This window comes from Salvelinus fontinalis, chromosome 36 (genome assembly GCF_029448725.1).
Source record: "Salvelinus fontinalis isolate EN_2023a chromosome 36, ASM2944872v1, whole genome shotgun sequence".
Taxonomy (NCBI): Eukaryota; Metazoa; Chordata; class Actinopteri; order Salmoniformes; family Salmonidae; genus Salvelinus; species Salvelinus fontinalis.
In genome coordinates this window covers 2,296,376-2,321,579 of record NC_074700.1, presented here as the reverse complement: position 1 = coordinate 2,321,579, position 25,204 = coordinate 2,296,376, and the positions used below count along the sequence as shown (strand labels likewise).

At 40.4% G+C, this 25,204-nt stretch overlaps 1 protein-coding gene across 1 annotated transcript in view; it reads left to right on the top strand.

Moving 5' to 3' along the window:
* LOC129835044 (NACHT and WD repeat domain-containing protein 2-like) overlaps nucleotides 1-25,204 on the top strand; it is a 90,322-nt gene that overhangs the window by 8,508 nt on the left and 56,610 nt on the right. Inside the window, exon 3 of the mRNA XM_055900385.1 lies at nucleotides 15,442-15,530. Within this exon, the coding sequence (XP_055756360.1) occupies nucleotides 15,442-15,530 (89 nt within the window). The remainder of the gene's footprint in view (nucleotides 1-15,441; nucleotides 15,531-25,204) is intronic.

Below are 25,204 nucleotides of genomic sequence, written 5' to 3'. Positions count from 1 at the left end.
TGTCTATATTCATTTACACCTGGATTTCATTTTTTTTTTGTAGTTTAAACATGCTTTTTAGTTAGACACTGATTCTATTGGAAATATTTTTCAAGATCTCGAACTTTCCTCTCTGTCTATCTATGTTCTCTTTCACTGTCACTTTCTCTGGTTTAGAATCTCTATCCTCTCCTCTATTCGTCTTTCCTCTGTCTATCTCTCTGTATTATCTAGCCTTCACTTCCCTCTCTTTCTCCCTCCATCCTTTCTCTTTCTCTTCCTCCTTCAAATCTGGCTATGATTGCCGTTCATGTCAGAGGTTTAACTGTGAAATCTATAAAGCCAGTGAGAATGTTACAGCCTGGGCCATTTCAGGATCCAATCTTATTGAATATCTCTCTATCTCTCTGGTGTGCACTAGGGCGTCCTTTTCTCCCACCTCTCCTGAAGCAAAGTGCTAAAGCCCAATACCAGTGAGACTCTTCTCAGGTGATTTTGGCACCTCGCTGCCACTTAACTGATCTACTATTACTGAGGCACAGATTTTCTGAGCGTAAATTAACCTGTAGACCTATCTACCTGTATCTTTCCAGAGGTAATTAAAGCATAGATACATTGAGGACCAAGATACCTTGTCTTGGTGTTATGATTTTATGACTAGCATTAGAGTTTAAAGTGTGCTACTTTCCCTGTTGGAAAAGGCACAGGTCTCGCTTTTCCAAAGCACGAATATTTCGGCCATGTTGACCTTTATATGACAGCAAAACAAACTGCACACAATCAATTAGAAATTAGCATCAGATGCTGTTTTGTGGCAAGTATATATTGGCAGTGTGAACTGTGCTGTTGCGTTGTATTTCATATCCAATTGTATTTGTCAAATGCGCCGAATACAACGGGTGTAAACCTTACTGTGAAATGCTTACTTACAAGCCCTTAAACAACAATGCAGTATAAGTTAATACACTTGAACTGCTGTAATAAAATATTTACTAGATAAACTAGAGTAAAAAAAATCGAATCAATTAAAAAGTAACAAGAAATGCACATAACAATAACGAGGCAATATATATTGCCAGGTCGCAGTTGCAAATGAGAACTTGTTCTCAACTAGCCTACCTGGTTAAATAAAGGTAAAATAAAAAATACAGGGGGTACCGAGTCAATGTGCAGCGGTACAGGTTAGTCAAGGTAATTTATAAAGTGACTATGCATAGATAAAACAGCGAGTAGCAGCAGTGTAAAAACAAGGGGGGGGGGGTTGTCAATGTAAGTCTGGGTGGCCATTTGATTAGTTGTTCAGCAGTCTTATGACTTGGGGGTAGAAGCTGTTAAGGAGCCTTTTGGTCCTAGACTTGGCGGTCCTGTACCGCTTGGCGGGCGGTAGCAGAGAGAACAGTCTATGACTTGAGTGACTGGAGTCTTTGACAATTTTTTGGGCCTTCCTCTGAAATGCCTAGTATATAGTTCCTGGATGTCAGGAAGCTTGGCCTCAGTGATGTACTGGGCCGGACGCACTACCCTCTGTAGCGCCTTACAGATCAGATGCCGAGCAGTTGCCATACCAGGCAGTGATGCAACCGGTCAGGATGCTCTCGATGGTGCAGCTGTAGAACTTTTTGAGGATCTGACGACCCGTGGCAAATCGTTTAAGTCTCCTGTGGGGGGAAAAAGTATTTCCCTCTTCACAACTGTCTTGGTGTGTTCGGACCATAAATAGTTTGTTGGTCATGAGGCCAAGGAACTTGAAGCTCTGTATCCTATCCGCTTTAGTCCCGTCGATGTTAATGGGAGGCTGTTTGGCCCTCCATTTCCTATAGTCCACAATCAGCTCCTTCGTCTTGCTCATATTGAGAGAGAGGTTGTTGTCCTGGCACTACACTGCTAGGTCTCTGACCTTCTCCCTATAGGCTGTCTCATTGTTGTCGGTGATAATGCCAACTACTGTTGTGTCGTCAGCAAACTTAATGATGGTGTTGGAGTCATGCTTGGCCACGCAGTCGTGGGTGTCCAGGGAGTACAGGAGGGGACTAAGCATGCACCCCCGAGGGGCCCTAGTGTTGTAGATCAGTGTGGCAGATGTGTTGTTGCCTACCTTTACCACCTGGGGCGGCCTGTCAGGAAGTCCAGGATCCAGTTGCAGAGGGAGGTATTTAGTCCCAGAGTCCTTAGCTGACTGATGAGCTTTGTGGGCATTATGTTGTTGATTGCTGAGCCGTAGTCAATTAAAAAGGGCATTGTGGAGTGATTGAGATTGCGTCATCTGTGGATCTGTTGGGTGGTATGAGAATTAGAGTGGGTCTGGGATGGTGGTGTTGGTGGGAGCCATAACCAGCCTTTCAAAGCAGTTCATAGCTCCAGATGTGGTGGACTGCTCAAACCATGTAGCTTTTACAGACTGGGTCAGAGAAAGGTTGAACATGTTAGTAAAGACACTTGCCAGCGCATGCCCTGAGTACGCATCCTAGTAATCCATCTGGCCCTGTGGCCTTGTAGAAGTTAGCCTGTTTAACCTGTTAGGCGGGCTGTCCCGACATCGGTACACTTATGACAACATCCAGCTCAATTGCAGGGCGCGAAATTCGAAATCTATTTTTTTTTATATTTAACTTTCACACATTAACAAGTCCAATACAGCATTTGAAAGATAAACATCTTGTTAATACAGCCAACGTGTCCGATTTTTAAAATGTTTTACAGCAAAAACACCACGTATATTTATGTTAGTTCACCACGAAATACAAAAGAGGACAGACATTTTTCACAGCACAGGTAGCATGCACAAAGCCAACCTAACTAACCAAGATCCAACCAAACAAACCTAGAAACAACTTCCTCAGATGACAGTCCTATAACATGTTACACAATAAATCTATATTTTGTTCGAGAAATGTGCATATTTGAGCTATAAATCAGTTTTACATTGATGCTACCATCATAACTACAGTCAGAAATAGCACGGGAGTAGCCAGAGTAAATAGACACCAACGTCAACTACCTAATTACTCATCAATAAACATTTCAGAAAAATATATGGTGTATAGCAAAATGAAAGACAAAGATCTTGTGAATACAGACAATATTTCCGATTTTTTAAGTGTTTTACAGCGAAAACACAATATATCGTTATATTAGCTTACTGCAATGGCTAACACACAACAGCATTGATTCCAAGTAATCGGTAGCGATAGCACAGCTCGACAGATATATGAAATAGCATCCCAAATTGGGTCCTTATCTTTGTTGATCTTCCATCAGAATGTTGTAAAGGGGTCCATTGTCCAGAACGGTCTTTGTTTGGATCCAGAACGAACTATTTCCCTGTTGAATTAGCAAGCACACTGGCCGTGCGGCGCTAACCTCTCCTTCTTGAAAAAATTATTCCAACGCATCACGTCTAAAGTCCCGAATAAATTTCAAGAATATAATTAAACTATATTGAAAAAACATACTTTAGGATGATATTGTGACATGTATGAAGTGAAATCGAAGCCTGAGATCATATTCACCTATAACGACGGTTTTCCAGGAGGCAATTCCAGGTCCAACTTCGCACCTTCGAAAAAATAAATAATGGCGGACCTCTCACTCCAAGAGGCTGTATTCAATCCCAGAACGAGATATTCAAGTCCTTTCTGCTCTCACTTCCGCATGACACCCAGGGGAAGGCGTATGACGTGTTTCTATAGTCCCAAGTGACATGCCCTTTTATAGACAAGCTCTTGAAAAAAGACCTCGCTTTTGGAAATCCGGATAGGAAATGGGCTGCAGAAAGAGTTCTGGTTCACTTAGAGAAATAATTCAAACGGTTTAAGAAACTAGAGAGTGTTTTCTATCCAATAGTAATGATAATATGCATATTGTACGAGCAAGAATTGAGTAGGAGGCCGTTTGAAATGGCCACCTCTTTCCAGGTTACTCAGTGCTGCCCCTTGCAGCCATAAGAAGTTAAATGTCTTGCTCACATCGTGATAACAGTTGTCCGAAACAACTGGTGCTCCCATGCATGGTTCAGTGTTGCTTGCCTCAAAGCGAGCACAGAAGGCATTTAGCTCATCCTGTAGGCTCACGTCAGAAAACTTGAGTGTGCAGAACTATTCAACCACCCCCAAAGTCAATACTTTGTAGAGACACCTTTTGCAGTGATTACAGCTGCAAGTCTCTTGGGGTATGTCTCTATAACTTCTTTGGGATAGCCCCCTTTTTTCAATTTTTGCCTAAAATGACATGGCCAAATCTAACTGCATGTAGCTCAGGCCCTGAAGCAAGGATATGCATATTATTGGTACCATTTGAAAGGAAACACTTTGAAGTTTGTGTAAATGTGAATTGAATGTAGGAGAATATAACAATAGATCTGGTAGAAGAAAACCACCATCAATCAAATGCAACAGAAAGGTCCCAAATCTAGCCATCACTCTGGTTGTAATTCCGATGGTGTCCACAAGATGGCAGCAGTGTATGTGCAAAATAATAACTTGAAGCATGAGCAAACTACATGACATTTAGTGTGAAGTCACCCAGGTAGATTTGGGCAAATCGTGAAGGGGACGTTTACATTCACATTACATTTTTCTGCAAGAATATCGTCACATCTGTATACTTGGACTTTGATTTAGTAAGTATTAGTAGGCATATTACAAGTTCAACATTTGCAAAACACCCAGTTTTCATAACTTCATAACTCTCCATAGTCATATAATTGTTGTCAAAAAGGAAAAGGCTTGCTGTCGCACAAGATTAGCAGCAACATTTTACTGTAAATTGGACAGTGCAGTTATATTAACCTGTTTGGCGTGCAAGCCCGACGTCGGTACACTTATGACAACAGCCAGCTCAAAGTGCAGGGCGCGAAATTCAAAAGATATTTTTTTTAAATATTTAACTTTCACACATTAGCAAGTCCAATACAACATATGAAAGGTACACATCTTGTGAATCCAGCCAACATGTCCGATTTTTAAAATGTTTTACAGGGAAGACAAAACATGTAAATCTATTAGCTAACCACGTTAGCAAAAGACACCACTTTTTTTACTATAACAGTTTTTTACTCCATCAGTAGCTATCACAAATTCGACCAAATAAAGATATAAATAGCCACTAACCAAGAAACAACTTCATCAGATGACAGTCTGATAACATATTTATTGTATAGCATATGTTTTGTTCGAAAAATGTGCATATTTCAGGTATAAATCATAGTTTACATTGCAGCTACAGTCAGAAATTGCACCGAAAGGAGCCATAATATTTACAGACACCAACGTCAAATACCTAATTACTCATCATAAAACATTTCTGAAAAATACATAGTGTACAGCAATTGAAAGACAGGCCTCTTGTGATTCCAGACAATATTTCCGATTTATTAAATGTTTTACAGCGAAAACAAAATGTAGCGTTATATTAGCGTAGCCACAATAGCCAGAAACACTTGGGCGCCGACGACCAGTTCACATGCACGACAGATATTAGAAATAGCATCATAAAATGTTTCTTACTTTTGGTGTTCTTCCCTCAGAATGTTGGACAAGGTGTCCTTTGTCCAGAACAGTCGTTGTTTGGAACTTGAACGGCAAATTTCCCTCTTCATTTAGCATGGGCACTAGCCAAGTGGCACGGATCTCTCCAACGTCAACAAAGTCAGAGAACGGAACACGGCAAAACTCCCGAAAAAAATTCAATAATCTGATTAATATGGCTGCAAGGCAAAGTGTTGAGTAGCCAGTGAAATCGTGCCCATTTCAAACGGCCTCCTACTCAAATCTTGCTCGTACAATATGAATATTATTATTCTTTTTGGATAGAAAACACTTTCTAGTTTCTAAAAGAGTTGGAATTATTTCTCTGAGTGAAACAGAAGTCCTTCTGCAGCACTTTTCCTGACCAGGAAGTAAAATGTCAGAATCGATGCTCTTTTCAACCTGATGCCTATACATGGTCTTAACACTTAGGAGTCTGCTGACACTCTATACGTCTTCCTATTGGTGTAAAGAGGATGTCAGAGAAGAAATTTTTCTGCTCATCTTGTTCTGTGGTGGGAAAAAAACTATTTCTTTGACGTGACCCTCCACTTCCGGTACTCTTGAGGAAGTGGGATGGACTTCTGTTTTGCCTTGGTAATGAACGGCTAACGTCTCCGGCTCGAATTTTTTTTCATACATGTGACCAAATCATCGTAATGTATGTTTTTTCAATATAGTTTAATCAGATAATTGAAACTTTATACGGGAGTTTTGCCGTGTTCCGTCCTCTGACTGTGTTTACGTTGGAGAAATTTATGCTACTCGGCTAGTGCCAATGCTAATTGAAGAGGGAAATTTGCCATTCTGAATCGAAACAACGACTCATCTGGACAGAGGACACGTTCTTCAACATTCTGATGAAAGATCAGCAAAAGTAAGACCCATTTTATGATGTTATTTCATATATCTGTCGTGCATGTGGACACGGCCCGTGGGCGCCCAATTATTTCTGTCTATTGTAGCTACGCTAATATAGCGATACATTTTGTTTGCCCTGTAAAAGATTTAATAAATCGGAAATATTGTTTGGAATCACAAGATGCCTGTCTTTCAATTGCTGCAGACTATGTATTTTTCAGAAATGTTTTATGATGAGTAATTAGTTATTTGACGTTGGTGTCTGTAAATATTATGGCTGCTTTTGGTGCAATTTCGGATTGTAGATGAAATGTAAACTATGGTTTATACATGAAATATGCTAATTTTTCGAACAAAACATATGCTATACAATACATATGTTATCAGACTGTCATCTGATGAACTTGTTTCTTGGTTAGTGGCTATTTATATCTTTATTTGGTCGAATTTGTGATAGCACCTGATCGAGTAAGAAACTGATGGAGTTGTGAAAAGTTGTGTCTTTTGCTAACGTGGTTAGCTAATAGATTTACATATTTTGTCTTCTCTGTAAAACATTTTAAAAATCGGACATGTTGGCTTGATTCACAAGATGTGTACCTTTCATCTGGTGTCTTGGACTTGTTAATGTGTGAAAGTTAAATATTAAAAAAAAATAGATTTTGAATTTCGCGCCCTGCACTTTGAGTTGGATGTTGTCATAAGTGTACCGGTGTCGGGCTGCCCCCGTAAAAGGTTAAACTATATTGAAAAAACATACTTTACGATGATATGGTCACATGTATCAAATAAAATCAGAACCGGAGATAGTAGTCGTCCATAGCGGCAGCTAAACAGAAGGCAATCCCACTGTCCAACTGGCGCTGCCAAGAGTACCGGAAATGAGGGACACGTCATACAAAGAGCTTGTATTCCAATTCAGAACAAGATGAACACAAAATTTCTTCTCTCACAGCCTCTTGACAACCAGGGGAAGGTCTATGAAGTGTACGTAGACTCTTACGTTTCATGCCCATGTATAGGCAGGAAGTTGAACAGAGCATTGATTTCAGACATTCCACTTCCTGGTCAGGAAATGTGCTGCAGAATGAGTTCTGTTTCACTCAGAGAAATAATTCAAACGGTTTTAGAAACTAGAGAGTGTTTTCTATCCAATAGTAATAATATGCATATTGTACGAGCAAGAATTGAGTACGAGGCCGTTTGAAATGGGCATCTTTTATCTGGCTACTCAATACTGCCCCTTGCAGCCATAAGAAGTTAACAAGAATTTAAGCTTTTAGCCGATATAAGACACTTATATGTACCGACATTTGTTGTTTCTCTAAAACCTGCGATCGTGACACACGGCGCTGCATGATTTACAACTGTCCCATTTACGGGACGCATATCATGTAGCCACTGGGATTTATGCCAATTCTTCAAGGCAAAAATGCTACAGATCCTTCAAATAGGATGGGTTCTGCTGGTGTACAGCAATCTTTAAGTCATACCACAGATTCTCAATTAGATTGAGGTCTGGGCTTTGAATTGGCCATTCCAAGACATTTAAATGTTTTCCCTTAAACCACTTGAGTGTTGCTTTAGCAGTATGCTTAGAGTCATTGTCCTGCTGGAAGGTGAACCTCCGTTCCAGTCTCAAATCTCTGGAAATTCCCTCAAGAATTTCCCTTTATTTAGCGCCATCCATCATTCCTTCAATTCTGAATAGTTTCCAATGGCTTTTTTCTGGCCACTCGTAAAGCCCAGCTTTGTGGAGTGAGCGGCTTAAAGTGGTCCTAAGGACAAATGTGGTCCCGTGTGGCTCAGTTGGTAGAGCATGGCGCTTGCAACGCCAGGGTTGTGGGTTCAATTCCCACGGGGGGACCAGGGTACAATTCCCACGGGGGGACCAGGATGAATATGTATGAACTTTCTAATTTGTAAGTCGCTCTGGATAAGAGCGTCTGCAAAAAAAAAAAAGACAAATACACCCATCTCCGCTTTGTAGCTCCATCAGGGTTATCTTTCATCTCTTTGTTGCCTCTCTGATTAACTTCTACTTCATCACAATCCCGGATCCGGGAGCACCCCCATCAGTAAAAAAGCTGACTAGCATAGCCTAGCATAGCGTCACAAGTAAATACTAGCATCTAAATATCATTAAATCACAAGTCCAAGACACCAGATGAAAGATACACATCTTGTGAATCCAGTCATCATTTCTGATTTTTAAATTGTTTTACAGGGACGACACAATATGTAAATCTATTAGCTAACCACGATAGCAAAAGACACAACTTCCACCATTTTTTTCCTGCATAGGTAGCTATCACAATTTCGACCAAATAAAGATATAAATAGCCACTAACCAAGAAACAATTTAATCAGATGACAGTCTGATAACATATTTATTGTATAGCATATGTTTTGTTAGAAAAATGTGCATATTTCAGGTATAAATCATAGTTTACCATTGCAGCCACCATCACAACTCTCACCAAAGCAACTAGAATAACTACAGAGACCATCGTGTATTACCTAAATACTCATCATAAAACATTTCTGAAAAATACACAGCGTACAGCAAATGAAAGACAAAGATCTTGTGAATCCAGACAATATTTCAGATTTTTTAAGTGTTTTACAGCGAAAACACAATATAGCATTATATTAGCTAACTACAATAGCCAACCACACAACAGCATTGATTCAGGCCAACAATAGCGATAACGAATAAAACAGCTAAAGATATAAATTTTTTCACTAACCTTCTCAACCTTCTTCAGATGACAGTCCTATAACATCATATTACACAATACATATAGAGTTTGTTCGAAAATGTGCAAATTTAGCGGCACAAATCGTGGCGCATATTTAGCGGCACAAATACAATGAGAAAAGTAGCCAAGCTGCCAACAATATGTCGGGAGAAATCTTGGGAGAGGCACCTAATCTAATCAGTAACTAATCCTAAACTTGACAAAAAAATACAGGTTGTACAGCAAATGAAAGATACATTAGTTCTTAATGCAATCGCTGTGTTAGATTTTTTAAATTAACGTTACTACGACATAAAGCGTGCGTTAAAGCGAGACCGCACCGAGATTAATGGCGGAATATGAGTTTAACATTTTTCAACAGAACAACGAATTAACATCTTAAATAGTTCTTACTTTTTTATGAACTCCCATCAGAATCTTGGGCAAGTTGTCCTTTTTCCAAAAGAATCGTTGCTTGGTTGTAGATTGTCGTCTTCAACGTTGGAATTAGCAGTAAACATTAGCCATGTGGCAAAGACGTGTACAACTCACTAAAACGCAGCACTAATAAATATCAGAAAATCGCAATATACTGATATAAACTGATATAACTCGGTTTAAAATAACAACATTATGATGTCTTTAACACCTATATCGAATAAAAACAGAGCCGGATATATCTAAGGGCTATAACGGGAGCTTTCTAGAACGACATCCAGAGGTCCTTTTTGCGTCATGGCGAAGAGAACAAAGGAAGGACCCCACGTTGCCAGCCCATTTATAAGCTCTCAGATCTGCCTAGCAACACCATTTCAATTCTCACTATTCGCTGACATCCAGGGGAAGGCGTATGCAGTGCATCTCAACCAATAGAAGACAGGCAAATTTATAAAGGGACCTCAGAACAACAGGCAGATTTCAGCATTCTCACATTCTCATAGGAAAATTGCTCTAACTCCAGTTTTGTTTTACTCACAGATATAATTCAAACGGTTTTAGAAACTAGAGAGTGTTTTCTATCCAATAGTAATAATAATATGCATATTGTACGAGCAAGAATTGAGTACGAGGCAGTTTAATTTGGGAACGAAATTATTACAAAGTGCCAACAGCACCCCCTATTGAGAAAAGGTTAATGCCCTCCTTGCCTGGTCCGTGAGTTTTGGTGGGCGGCCCTCTCTTGGCCGGTTTGTTGCGGTGCCATATTCTTTCAATTTTCTAATAATGGATTTAATGGTGCTCAGTGGGATGTTCAATTAAAAAAAAAAAATCTATAACCCAATCTTGATCTGTACTTATCCACAACTTTGTCCCTGACCTGTTTGGAGAGCTCCTTGGTCTTCATGGTGCCACTTGCTTGGTGGTGTTCCTTGCTTATTGGTGTTACAGACTCTCGGGGCCTTTCAGAACAGGTGTATATATACACTGAGATCATGTGATAGTTTATTTGACACTTAGATTACACGCCGGTGGACTTTATTTAACTAATTATGTGACTTCTGAAGATAATTGGTTGCAACAGATCTTATTTAGGGGCTTCATTGCAAAGGGGGTGAATACATATGCACACATCACTTTTCCGTTTGTTTTTTTAAATAATTTTTTGAAACGAGTAATTTTTTTCTTTTCGCTTCACCAATTCGGACTGTTTTATGTATGTCCATTACATGAAATCCAAATAAAAATATATTTAAATGACAGGTTGTAATATAACAAAATAGAAAAAATGACAAGGAAGATTAATACTTTTGCTAGACCCTATTAAAAGTAAATGTATCAAAAGTAAATGTTATTGGTCTATACTTAAGTACCAATAGTAAAAGTATATATAATTTCACATTCCTTATATTAAGCAAATCAGACAACACGATAATTTATTATTTACGGTTAGCCAGCGGCACACTCCAATACCTAGATATAATTTACAAACAAAGCATTTGTGTTTAGTGAGTCCACCAGATCAGAGACAGTAGGGATGACCATGTGTGTGAATTTGACCATTTTCCTGTCCTGCAAGCTTTCGAAATGTAACACGTACTTTTGGACTTTTGGGTGTCAGGGGAAATGTATGGAGTAAGAAGTACATTCATTTTCCCTAGAAATGTAGTGGAGTAAAAGTAAAAGTTGCCAAAAATATAAATAGTCATTTAATGTACAGATACCCTGGAGAAATTAAGTCGTTTTTTGGGGTATGTGGGACGGTAGCGTCCCACCTCGTCAACAGCCAGTGAAACTGCAGGGCGCCAGATTCAAACAACAGAAATCCCATAATTTAAATTCCTCAAACATACAAGTATTTTACACCATTTTAAAGATACACTTGTTGTAAATCCAGCCAAAGTGTCCGATTTCAAAAAGGTTTTACGACGAAAGCACACCAAACGATTATGTTAGTTATGGGCCAAGTCACAGAAAAAGTCAGCCATTTTTCCAGCCAAAGAGAGCAGTAACAAAAAGCAGAAATAGAGATAAAATTAATCACTAACCTTTGATGATCTTCATCAGATGACACTCATAGGACTTCATGTTACACACACATACATGTATGTTTTGTTCGGTAAAGTTCATATTTATATAAAAAAATCTGAGTTTAGACGGTACGCTACTGTCTCACTTGGCAAAAAGCCTGAGAAAATGCAGAGCGCCAAATAAAAATTAATTACTATGAAAATTACTATAAAATCAAACTTTCATTAAATCACACATGAAAGATACCAAATTAAAGCTACACTGGTTGTGAATCCAGCCAACATGTCAGAATTCAAATAGGCTTTTCGGCAAAAGCATATGATGCTATTATCTAAGCATAGCATCATAGTAAACAAGAGAGAAAACATTTCAACCCTGCAGGCGCGACACAAAACGCAGAAATAAAAAATCTAATTGAAAAGAGAGTGACCTCCAAAAAAAAATATGCTGGATGGTTTGTCCTCGGGGTTTTGCCTGCCAAATAAGTTATGTTATACTCACAGACATCATTCAAACAGTTTTAGAGTGTTTTCTATCCAAATCTACTAACAATATGCATATCTTATCTTTTGGGGATGAGTAGCTGGCAGTTGAATTTGGGTATGCTTTTCATCCAAATGTGAAAATGCTGCCCCCTACCCTAGAGAAGTTAAGTAGTACTTTAAAGTATTTATTAAAGTATAAATACTGCTCAGGACATATTGCAACACATGTTGACACGTACAGCATATTGCCCGTTAGCATGTTCCTTTCTCTCCTTTGTAGCAGTACATTTACTATTCTGTACATTCACTATATGTGATGTTACCCTATAGAATGTGCCAGTGTGATCGTCAGTGTCCCATGGCAACAAAAAAAAAATGCTGAAACATTGGGTTCATGAACTGGGCCTCTGGCTACTAATCTTTAAAATGTAAAAATAGATAAACACTCAAGGATATGCTGTATACTGAGTTCTGAATGTTTTTTCAACACTGTGTGGCATTATGTCCTCACAAACACTTCCATGCAGCAAAGATTTTTGCTTAGTTGACAATGTCCTGTATCGTTTTCAACATGTGTCTTACACAGTATTCTTGCATTTTACCTTTATTTTTGTGTGTGCTACTTTAGCCCTAGTTATCCTGAAAATAAAATGGTAAAACGCTTAATTTTGAGGCTAAATATACAGGCTGGACTTGCAGATAAATGAAAAGTCGATTTTTGCTGGGATCTCGGGACTGATAGGGTTAACTAACTGACACTAATACACTGTACATGGCTGTAGACAGACAGGCTTCTCACATACACACTGTGTGCTGTGATTGTCACGGATCCCCCCGGTATTGATGCTCATTCTGTTCACCAGTTCCGGAGGTCTACGTCACCGGCTTTCTAGGCTTCACTGAATGGGATTCATTATCATCAACCCCGGACTGTCTTGTCTGATTACACACACACACACCTGGTTCCCATTTCACCTGATTAGTATGTTACACATGTGCCCTCTGCTCCCTCTGTCTTTGTCGGTTATTGTTCCCATGTCCATATATAATATATATATATATACAGTGGGGGGGAAAGTATTTGATACACTGCCGATTTTGCAGGTTTTCCTACTTACAAAGCATGTAGAGGTCTGTAATTTTTATCATAGGTACACTTCAACTGTGAGAGACGGAATCTAAAACAATTTTTTTTTTTTTAAGCAATTCATTTGCATTTTATTGCATGACATAAGTATTTGATCACCTACCAACCAGTAAGAATTCCGGCTCTCACAGACCTGTTAGTTTTTCTTTAAGAAGCCCTCCTATTCTCCACTCATTACCTGTATTAACTGCACCTGTTTGAACTTGTTACATGTATAAAAGACACCTGTCCACACACTCAATCAAACAGACTCCAACCGCTCCACAATGGCCAAGACCAGAGAGCTGTGTAAGGACATCAGGGATACAATTGTAGACCTGCACAAGGCTGGGATGCTTTGTTCACTTTGTTAAAATCCCCAGCTACAATAAATTAGGCCTCAGGATATGTGGTTTCCAATTTGCATAAAGTCCAGTGTAGTTCTTTGAGGGCCGTCATCGGCTTGATGGGGAATATACACAGCTGTGAGTATAACCGAAGACAATTCTCTTGGGAGGTAATACGTCGGCATTTGCTTGTGAGGTATTCTAGGTTGGGTGAACAAAAGGACTTCTGTATGCTGTCACAATCATACCTTGAGTAGTTAATCAGGAAACATACACTCACTCCTTTCTTCTTGCCGGAGAGTTCATTATTCCTGGCTGCACAATGTACTGAGAACCCAGCTGGCTGAATGGATAGGGACAGTATATCCCAAAAGAGCCATGTTTCCGTGAAACAGAGTATGTTACAATCCCTGGTATCTCTCTGGAAGGAGATCCTTGCCCTGAGCTCATTATTATCCAGAGACTGAACATTAGCGACTAATATGCTTGGAAGTGGTGGAGGGTGTGCACGCCTCCTGAGTCAGACTAGAAGTCCACTCCGAATACCTCTTCTCTACCAGTGGTGTTTTGGAGTAGCCCCTGGGATAAGTTCAATTGCCCTGGGGGGTACGAACAAAGGATCCAATTCGGGAAAGTTGTATTGCTGGTCGCAATGCTGGTGAATTACGACCACTCTGATATCCAAAAGTTATTTCCGGCTGTATGTAATAACACAAAACATGTTCTATGCTAATAATGTAAGAAATAACACACAAAAAAACTAAATACTGCAAAGTTTCTTAGAAGCTAGAAGCAGAGCTACCAAATCTGTCGGAGCCATCGCTCTCTCTCTCTCTCTCTCTTTCGGAAATGATGGCAGAGTGAGAGGAGTAGCTGTCAGTGAGAGCTGTGGCATGGAATTAAAGAGAGAGAGTGTGTGTGTGTGTGTGTGTGTGTGTGTGTGTGTGTGTGTGTGTGTGTGTGTGTGTGTGTGTGTGTGTGTGTGTGTGTGTGTGTGTGTGTGTGTCTCTGTGTGTGTGTCGCGGAGATAACAGGCGCTTCCGCTCTGCCATGTCTGCCACACACACTTTACACATACATCTCTGTGCCCTGCCCACGTCAACATGCATAACCTCATCATTTCCGGTGAGAGCTCTGGTTTACCATACAGTTCAGCTGGGCCAAGCAAGGAAGAGACGAATACCAAGAAAAGAAGCCTGTGTCATCCAAATGCCAACAAAATGATCTAACCCTAAAAATTGTACCCTAGTTTTGTAACATGACACAGTCTCGAGTGGGGGACACATTTGAGTGTGACACATATATTTTGATGATGTGTTCCATCATCAAAGGGACTGTGGCTCTCCTGGGCATGTTCTGTTTTTAACTGTCTGTCCATCAGACCTATCACCCTGGAGTTGTGGGGGATGGTCCCTGTCCTCTCTAATTATTGTAACCCAAGGGAGGGCAGTGGAAAGGAGAGAAAAGAGAGAAAGGAAGGAAGGAAAAGAAAGGAAGGAGGAAAATAATTAAAGTGGGACAGAACAATGACCCATAGGCCCTCACTAGTCTGAGACACCCCACATTCCCTAACTATGCCATGACATGTAATATCCTATAACAACCCCATTAACCTAATCTGTTAGCACTGCCGTTGTTGACCCTTCCCAATTTAGGCCCTCCGTTATAACATAATATAATAATAATAATAGCCTTTTAGAAGACGCTTCTATCCAAAACAACTTACAGTCATGCATTTTCTTTATATGGATGGTCCCAGGAATATAACCCACTTCCTGGCGTTGCAAGCACCATGCTCGACCAACTAAGCGAAAGAGGCCCATGTTGCCCATATTTGGAAGTCTGTTATAATGGTATCAATGAATCTTCATACAAATCAATGTGTTCACTTTGTCATTTTGTTTCCAGACACAGAAGCAGAGAGGAATGCACTGAAGGAGCATGTATATCCCAAACTACGAGACTTCTGCAGAGAGAACTATGGGATTGAGTTCCAGGTAATACAACATTTCCAATCTTTCTCTTTTGCAGTCTTGCAGTGCAAGAAAGTTGTTTTTAACATATCCCCCAAAGGTTTCCAATATTGATCAAAAAGAGGTTTCAAATGATTTCAAATACAACTAAGAGTGAAATGCTTACTTGCGGGCCTTTCCCAACAATGCAGAGAGAAAGAAAATAGAGAAATCACAGAAAAGTAAAACACATAATAATAAAAGGAATAATAAATACACAATGAGTGACGATAACTTGGCTATATAGAGTCAATTTGAAGGGGCACGAGGTAATTGAGGTAGCTATGCACATGTAACTAGGACTAAAGTGACAGATAATGACAGTGGCAGCAGAGTAAATAACGGGTCAAAAAAAGTTAGTGCAAAAAGGGTCAATGTAGATAGTTAAATAGTTCACCAGTTAATCTGGGTCAGGTTATTAATCAACCTACCCGTGTTTACAAACACTACAGGAACAAGATCATCCACATGTATTGATAAAATATTTACTGATACTAAATTCGTCAAATATGTAATCGTCCATTTTTCAGGACCCTGTCTTTCAAAGGTAATTCGTAAAAATCCAAATAACTTCACAGATCTTCATTGTAAAGGGTTTAAACACTGTTTCCCATGCTTGTTCAATGAACCATAAACAATTAATGAACATGCACCTGTGGAACGGTCGTTAAGACAGTTACAGCTTATAGACGGTAGGCAATTAAGGTCACAGTTATGAAAACTTAGGCCTCTTTAGTGTCCTTTCTGACTCTGAAAAACACAAAAAGAAAGATGCCCAGGGTCCCTGCTCATCTGCGTGCACGTGTCTTAGGCATGCTGCAAGGAGGCATGAGGACTGCAGATGTGGCCAGGGCAAAAAATTGTAATGTCCATGCTGTGAGACGCCTAAGACAGCGCTACAGGACGGACAGCTGATCATCCTCGCAGTGGCAGACCACGTGTAACACCTGCACAGGATCGGTACATCCAAACATCACACCTGTAGGACATGTACAGGATGGGAATAACAACTGCCTGAGTTACACCAGGAACACACAATCCCTCCATCAGTTTTTAGACTGTCCGCAATAGGCTGAGAGAGGCTGGACTGAGGGCTTGTATGCCTGTAGTAAGGCAGGTCCTCACCGGCAACAACGTCACCTATGGCCACAAACCCACTGTTGCTGGACCAGACAGGACTGGCAAAAAGTGCTCTTCACTGACTAGTCGTGGGTTTTGTCTCACCAGGGGTGATGGTCAGATTTGTGTTTATCGTCGAAGGAATGAGCGTTACACCAAGGCCTGTACTCTGGAGCGGGATTGATTTGGAGGTGGAGGGTCCGTCATGGTCTGGGGCGGTGCGTCACAGCATTATCGGACTGAGCTTGTTGTTATTGCAAGCAATCTCAACGCTGTGCATTACAGGGAAGACATCCTCCTCCCTCATGTGGTACCCTTCCTGCAGGCTCATCCTGACATGACCCTCCAGCATGACAATGCCACCAGCTATACTGCTCGTTCTGTGTGTGATTTCCTGCAAGACAGAAATGTCAGTGTTCTGCCATGACCAGGGAAGAGCACGGATCTCAATCTCATTGAGTACGTCTGGGGCCTGTTGGATCGGAGGGTGAGGACTAGGGCCATTCCCCCCAGAAATGTCTGGGAACTTGCAGGTGCCTTGGTGGAATAGTGGGGTAACATCTCACAGCAAGAACTGATAGATCTGGTGCAGTCCATAAGGAGGAGATGCACTGCAGTACTTAATGCAGCTGGTGGCCCACCAGATACTGACTGTTACTTTTGATTTTGACCCCCTCCCCTTTGTTCAGGGACACATTATTACATTTATGTTAGTCACATTTCTGTGGAACTTGTTCAGTTTATGTCTCAGTTGTTGAATCTTGTTATGTTCATACAAATATTTACTCATGCTGAAATTAAACACAGTTGACAAATTGAGGACGTTAATTTTTTAGCTGAGTTTATATAACTTTCTTCTAAAGCTGTATCCGTACCCATTGGTTGTAGTGATCACAATATAGTGGCTATATCCAGGAAAGCCAAAGTTCCAATAGCTGGGCCTAAAATAGTGTATAAGAGATCATACAAAATATTTTGATGTGACTCTTATGTGGATGATGCTAAAAAATATTTGTTGGTCGGATGTGATTAATATGGAGCATCCAGATGCTGCACTTGATACATTTATGAACTTGCGGTTAGAACTGTTAAGGCCCCATGGATTGATGAGGAATTTAAAAACTGTATGGTTGAAAGAGATGGGGCTAAAGGAGTGGCTAATAAGTCTGGCTGCATATCTGACTGGCTGACTTACTGCAAATTGAGAAATTATGTGAAGCTCAACAAAAACAAGAATAAATTATATTATGCAGCCAAGATCAATGATATAATAAATCGGAAAACACTTGAGTTCATTCATAAATGGAATTATAGGCAGAAAGACTCCTTTCATCGAATCAGATGGCTTATTCATCACAACCATCAGCTTGCTGCCAGCACTTAGCAAACTTTTGGAAAAATTGTGTTTGATCAAATACAATTCTACTTCTCTGCAAACAAATTAACAGACTTTCAGCATGCTTATAGAGAAGGGCACTCAACATGTACTGTATTGACACAAATGATGGATGATTGGTTGAAAGAAATAGATAAGAAGATTGTGGGAGTTGTACTGTTAGATTTCAGTGCAGGCTTTGATATTATTGACCACTGAGAAAACCTATGTGTTATGGCTTTTCAACTTCAGCTCTGAATCGACGATACGGCAGTCTATATAATAGAACTCAGGAGGGTTTTCTTTAATGGAAGCTTGTCTAATGTCAAACAGGTAAAGTGTGGTGTACTGTAGGGCAGCTCTCTAGGCCCTCAACTCTTTTCTATTTTCACCAATGACCTGCCGCTCGCATTAAACAAAGCATGTGTCCATGTATGCTGATGATTCCACCATATTCGCCTCAGCAACCACAGATAATGAAGTCACTGAAATGCTTAACAAAGAGTTTCAGTCTGTTTTGAAATGGGTGGGCAGTAATAAACTGGTCCTGGGCATGTGTAAAACTAAGAGCATTGTATTTGGTATGAATCATTCCCTAAATTCTAGACCTCAGCTGAATCTGGTAAGGAATGGTGTGGCTGTTGAACAAGTTGAGGAGACTAAATTACTTGGTGTTACCTTAGATTGTAAACTGTCACGATCAAAACATATAGATTCAATGGTTGTAAAGATGGGGAGAGGTCTGTCTGTAATAAGGAGATACTCTGCTTTTTTGACACCACACTCCAAACAGTAAGTCCTGCACGCTCCAGTTTGATCTTATCTGGATTATTGTCCAGTCATATGGTCAAGTGCTGCAAAGAAAAACCTAAGCTGCAGCTGCTCCAGAAAGGAGTGGCACATCTTGCCCTTCATTGTAATCAGAGGGCTGTTTATAATATTATTCCTGCCAGTCTCTCTTGGCTAAGAGATGAGGAAAGACTGACTGTGTCACTTATTGTTTTTATAAGAAACATTAATGTTGGAAATTCCTAATTGTTTGCATAGTCAACTTACACACAGCACTGACAGACGTACTCATCCCAACAGACATGCCACCAGGGGTCTTTTCACAGTCCCCAGGTCCAGGACAAATTCAAAGAAACGTACAGGATTATACATGCTTCTACACCTGCATTGCTTGCTGTTTGGGGTTTTAGGCTGGGTTTCTGTACAGCACTTTGAGATATCAGCTGATGTAAGAAGGGCTTTATAAATCAATTTGCTTTGATATACAGAGCCATGTGCATGGAACTCCCTCTCCTCCACGTGACCTACATTTTGTGTGTATGTACTTACGTGTGTGTAACTGATATGCACACACAGTACATGTTCATGTTTTTAAATGTATGTACATTGTAAAGTAGTTTCTCTGCAATATATTTTTCGTTACGTCTCCAGTAAGACTAGCTGTCGCCGTTGGCGTCGGCTAATGGGAATTTTAATAAATCAAAAACCAAATAGCTTAAAGCACTGAAGCGAGAGAGAAAAAAAGAGGTGGTAGTAACTCAAGACTGGAAGTATCTCAATCCCTCCATCTGTTCCACGAATTGGTTTGTAAATTAGACTAACAAAAGCTTCACAACAATGTTGCTAATACTCCATGAGATCCATGCTTAAGGTCGCAGTCCTGTTGGAAGGTGAACCTTCGCCCCCAGCCTGAGGTCGTGAGCACTCTGGAGCAGGTTTTCATCAAGGATCTCTCTGTACTTTGCTGCGTTCATCTTTCCTTCGATCCTGAATATTCTCCCAGTCCCTGCCCGCTGAAAAACATCCCCGAAGCATGATGCTGCCACCATCATGCTTCACCATGAGGATGGTGCCATGTTTCCTCCAGACGTGACGCTTGGCATTCAGGCCAAAGAGTTCTTGGTTTCATCAGACGAGAGAATCATGGTTTCATCAGACCGTTGCTGTTGTGGACCATTTTGGAGATATTGATACTAGGATATTGATAAGATTAGAATTTGTGACTGTGTGTGTGTGTGTGTGTGTGTGCGTGCGTGCACGCATGTGTGCGTGATTCGGCTCAGTATACTGTAGATTTATGTCTGAGAAATGGCAGTCCTTTCTCACTCGTCTGGAAAGTAATTTGTCTTTCTCAGTCATCACAATTGAGTTCATGCTATATAGAGATAGTCCTTATGTGCAACACTTCATTGTGATTTGACACACTTTAGATACCGTAAAATAAATATTTAAGTAAAGAACTGTTTTGATAATGGGGTACCAGTGAGAAAGTAAATACTTTATTATGGTTGGCAAAAACATGGCTGCCATTGTCTGAGCTAATCTCAGTTGTAGACACTCCCATCATACACACACACAAACACACAGATACACACACAGGAACACACACACCCATCAAACACACACACACCCGTCACCACCAGAGATGAATTACAATAGCAGTTTTCCCACTACAGTTGACGGGATATTGTTTAATGGCTGTCAGTCAAACGTCTCTCCAGCTGCCTAACAATACCAGCTACTGAGGAGAGAGACAGACGAGAGATGAAACTCGATTTCAGTTTTTCTTTTACTATTTACGCACTCTATAATGCCATGGTTTGAAATCGATCCACACAAAGCGACAGCTTCAAAAACACTCTCTGTCACGATCATTTGTAGAATTGACGGTTCAAGTACATGTTTAATCAATGAAACTCACCAAAACAATAAAGAACAAACGAAACGTGAAGTCAAATGCAGTGCTCACAGGCAACTACACACAAACAAACAAGATCCCACAAAAACCCAGTGTGAAAAAAGGCTGCCTAAATATGATCCCCAATCCGAGACAACGATAGGCAGCTGCCTCTGTTTGGGAACCATACCAGGTCAACATAGAAATAACAAAACTAGAGTACCCACCCTAGTCACACCCCGAACTAACCCGATATGAGAATAAAAGGCTCTCTAAGGTCAAGGCGTGACACTCTCAAAGCTGTGTTTCCGTAATGATTTATGAAGAAGAAAACACGTCATCTCTGTATTTTTCTCAAACCTGCTAAGTTGTAGACTTGACATGCATACCTGGCTTGTTGTTCTGAGGAGTGCTTTTAGTATAATTATCTTATTGCTTTGAAACCGCAACACAAGCACAGTTCTAGTATCAAACGGTGTAAGACAGAAGGGAGAGTCGAGATGTTTTTCTTGTCTTCATTTGCATACCCAAGTTTACCAACTGTTTTCCAATTACATAAAATTATCTTAAACTGAAATTGAGCGTTGGCAGGACAGCAAAAATGTAGATAGTCCCGCATATTGTATGCCTTTCTCTCTCTCTGTCTCTCTTTTTCTCCCTCTCTCCTAGGTATCGGGGTTTGACATAATTCAATATTCTAATAGTTTCGTTCATTTTTGACGGATATCCGGATATTCGAAATACATGTTTGTTTTTTCTAAGTTACATTTTTTAACCTGAGCACTGCTGCAGCAGGTTGAAGCTGGCGCTCTGTTGCTGCAGCTGCTTGAAAAGTTTATAAATGGGTTGTATGTGAAGCGAGCAGACGGAGGGAAAGAGAGATGCTGTGGAAATTTGGCTACAGCCAAAACTAGATAACTTGTAGCAGCCACAATATTATTTATCATCCCATATAACAGTGCCTGTCTTGACTGGAGTGGGCTAAATAAGCTAGCTAGCTAGGCTAATTAAGGACTACATGCTGTGCTTTCTCCCCAACCCCATTAGGATAAACCAGTAGCTTGCCTGTTGGTTTCTCGTTGTAGCTTACTCGTTCTCATTTCACTAACTTTAAATTCTGTAAAATCTTGCATTACATTAGTGAACTCTCACTTCACTTACTACACATTGAGCCTCTTTGCCACTTTGATTGGCTAACATAAACAACAAGCTACACACGTGAATGCTACCGGTCAGCTACCAGTCTTTTTTATGGGGCGCACCGTGCACCTCATAACTACATTGAAAAATGTGTTGTTTTATTACATTTACAATTTGGAATGTCATGGTATATCATTTTATGTAACACTGTAGCATAGACAATTTAATTTAGAAATAGCCTTTTCAGTGTTCATATCAGGTTAGAATAGGCCTAATATTTTTATTTTTATTGTGCAAAAAATGCTCACACAAGTATTCAAATACTAACATCCGTTTGTATATTCGTATATTCAAATAACGGTGCTCATCCCTACTCCCTCACTCCCCTCCTGCCATTGGTCCAGCATCTCCATTCACTGTCCTGGTCTGCCTCCCTGGCTGCTACACAGAGGTCAGATAGGTGAGCCCTCTCCTCTCCCCTGTCCTCTACTAAAATTGATATGTAAGAGCAGTAGCGACGATTGCCCTCATACGGTAACACAATTATTCAGCCGCTCAGCACCCAGAGAAGTCAAAACCAACCCCAAGAGGAAGTTATTTTCCGCCTTTTGAGTTCAGAAACAGTGTCATTATAATACAGTCAAACCATGTCGTTCCTGCCCTCACTTCTTCATTATGGACCTTAACATGGTGAACTTCACCCGTGGGTGAACCAACATGTCAGGGGTTTATCTCTAATTGGCCCTAAGTGACATTTTGGATCTAGCGAGCCGTTCACATCTGTAGTAGCACGCCATGAGCATGAGCAGTCCCACTGTGCCCCCATCAGTGCACAGCTACCTCGCTAGCTAGAGAGCTAGCTAGTCACAAGAGCTCTCAATCCATTTCGGTGACTCATTCGGTATATTGGCAATATATCACAAACCCTTGATGTGCCTTATTGCTATTATAAAGTGGTTACCAATATAATTAAAGCTGTAAAAATAAATGTTTTGTTATACCTGTGGTATACGCTCTGACATACCACGGCTTTCAGCCAATCAGCAGTCAGGGCTCGAACCACCCATTTATAATGTGTTATAAGGACACCTACACTAAAATATTACCTTTTTGATTTTTTACATGGAAGCATGTTTGTTGTTCAGTTCCATTTAGAGACAGGAAGACATTCCACACAGAGCAGATTAGTTATACAGTAGCTCATTGTGATGCAAGGGTTATAATTTTCATCACATGCTTAATCATACACACCACACTATTGTTGTGTCTTTTGATATTAACTGTTTTTATTTTGGTGTTATTTTGCCTCAGAGGGATTCTGGTGTTTTATATTAGATTGTTTGCCCGATAGGCATGGAGGCCTAAACCTCAAGTCTAGTAGACTGACATTCAATAAAGAAAAAAGCTTATTTTGCACTGGGCAATAGAAAGTACTTTTGGGGCTTTTACATTTTGTGAAGTGTCCTTGGGATCTGAAAGGTACTATACAATTAAATGTACAGTATGTAATTATTATAATCATGGCTAATGGCAAGGAGACAGACACGGAGGAAGAGAGATAAGAAAGAGAGAGCTGGGGGCGGGAGGCACAGTGAAAAACGAAAGTGACAGAGAAATAAGAACTCCATACTGTGTTCTTTCTTTTCTTCACACCTTAGTACCAATCGCCCTATCAAAACACCTCTAACACCTCTTTGAATTCCTGGAGACCGTGTCACGGCTTTTTCCTCCTTCCTCATCCCTCCATCCCTCCCCTTCTTTGCTCAGACCAACGGGGATGTGGGTCAGGGGTGGAAATTGAATTAGCGTGACGGCTTCCCCCGCGGTGCTGGGTGAGAGAGATGACTAATGTCTTCCTTTGAGTTTTAATTACTGGGCCTCCACCAAATCCCCCACCTGCCTGCTGTACTGACAGAAGGGTAAACTCTTTACTATGACACACACGATGTTCTGTTACACCTCTCTATTCTCCATTCAACACAGGGGTGATATGAGCTTATGGCCCCCAGTGCAACTAATCGTGACATACAAGGAATCTATAGGATAGAATATTTGGGAAATAAGCTACTGTTCATAACTTTAACTTGTCTTAATGCTTTTATGATAGGTCTAGTAGGAGGATATGTTTGGTTTTCAAGGATAGGTTTGGTTGTCATGGAGGGATTTTCCAAACACGCATGGATCATATCCTTCTTAAACGAACCACGACACGGCACAGCTATTTTCAGGTCTCTCCGGAGATGTTCGATCGGGTTCAAGTCCGGTCTGTAGCTGGACTTGTCCCGAAGCCACTCCTGCGTTGTCTTGGCTGTGTGCTTAGGGTCATTGTCCTGTTGGAAGGTGAACCTTCGCCCCCAGTCGGAGGTCCTGAATGCTCTGGAGCAGGTTTTCATCAAGGATCTCTCTGTACTTTGCTCCGTTGATCTTTCCTTCTATCCTGACTAGTCTCCCAGTCCCTGAAAAACATCCCCACAGCATGATGCTGCCACCACCATGCTTCACCGTAGGGATGGTGCCAGGTTTCTTCCAGACGTGATACTTGGCATTCGGGCCAAAGAGTTCAATCTGCGTTTCATCAGACCAGAGAATCTTGTTTCTCATGGTCTGAGAGTCTTTAGGTGCCTTTTGGGGACCTTCAATACTGCAGACCTTTTTTGGTACCCTTCCCCAGATCTGTGCCTCGACACAATGCTGTCTCGGAGCTCTGCGGACAATTCCTTCGACATCATGGCATTGTTTTTGCCCTGACTTGCACTGTCAACTGGGGGACCTTATATAGACAGATGTGTACCTTTCCAAATCATGTCCAATCAATATAATTTACCACAGATGGACTCCAATTAAGTTATAGAACGATCTCAAGGATGATGAATGGAAACAGGATGCACCTGAGCTCAATTTTGAGTCTCATAACCAAGAGTCTGAATACTTATGTATATAAGATATTTATGCTTTTTATTATTATTTGCACACAAAAAAAAGTTTTCGCTCTGTCATTATGGGGTATTGTGTGTAAATGTAATGCACTGCAATTAACTCCCAACAGTACAAAACCAAAGATATTGATTTCTTTTAAGCAATCAATCTTATGTCATCATGATGACTGTAAACTTTTATACTAACATCATCAATCTGAAATTGTATTTTTCACACAACAGGTGTGAAATGCTTACTTACAAGCCCTTAACTATCTATACATTTTGAATAAAATAAGAGCTAAGAAAATATTTACTAAATAAACTAATGTAAAAAGAAGTAACACGTAACAAGGCTATATACAGGGGGTACCGGTACCGAGTCAATGTGCGGGGGAGTAGGTTAGTCAAGGTGAGTGAAGTA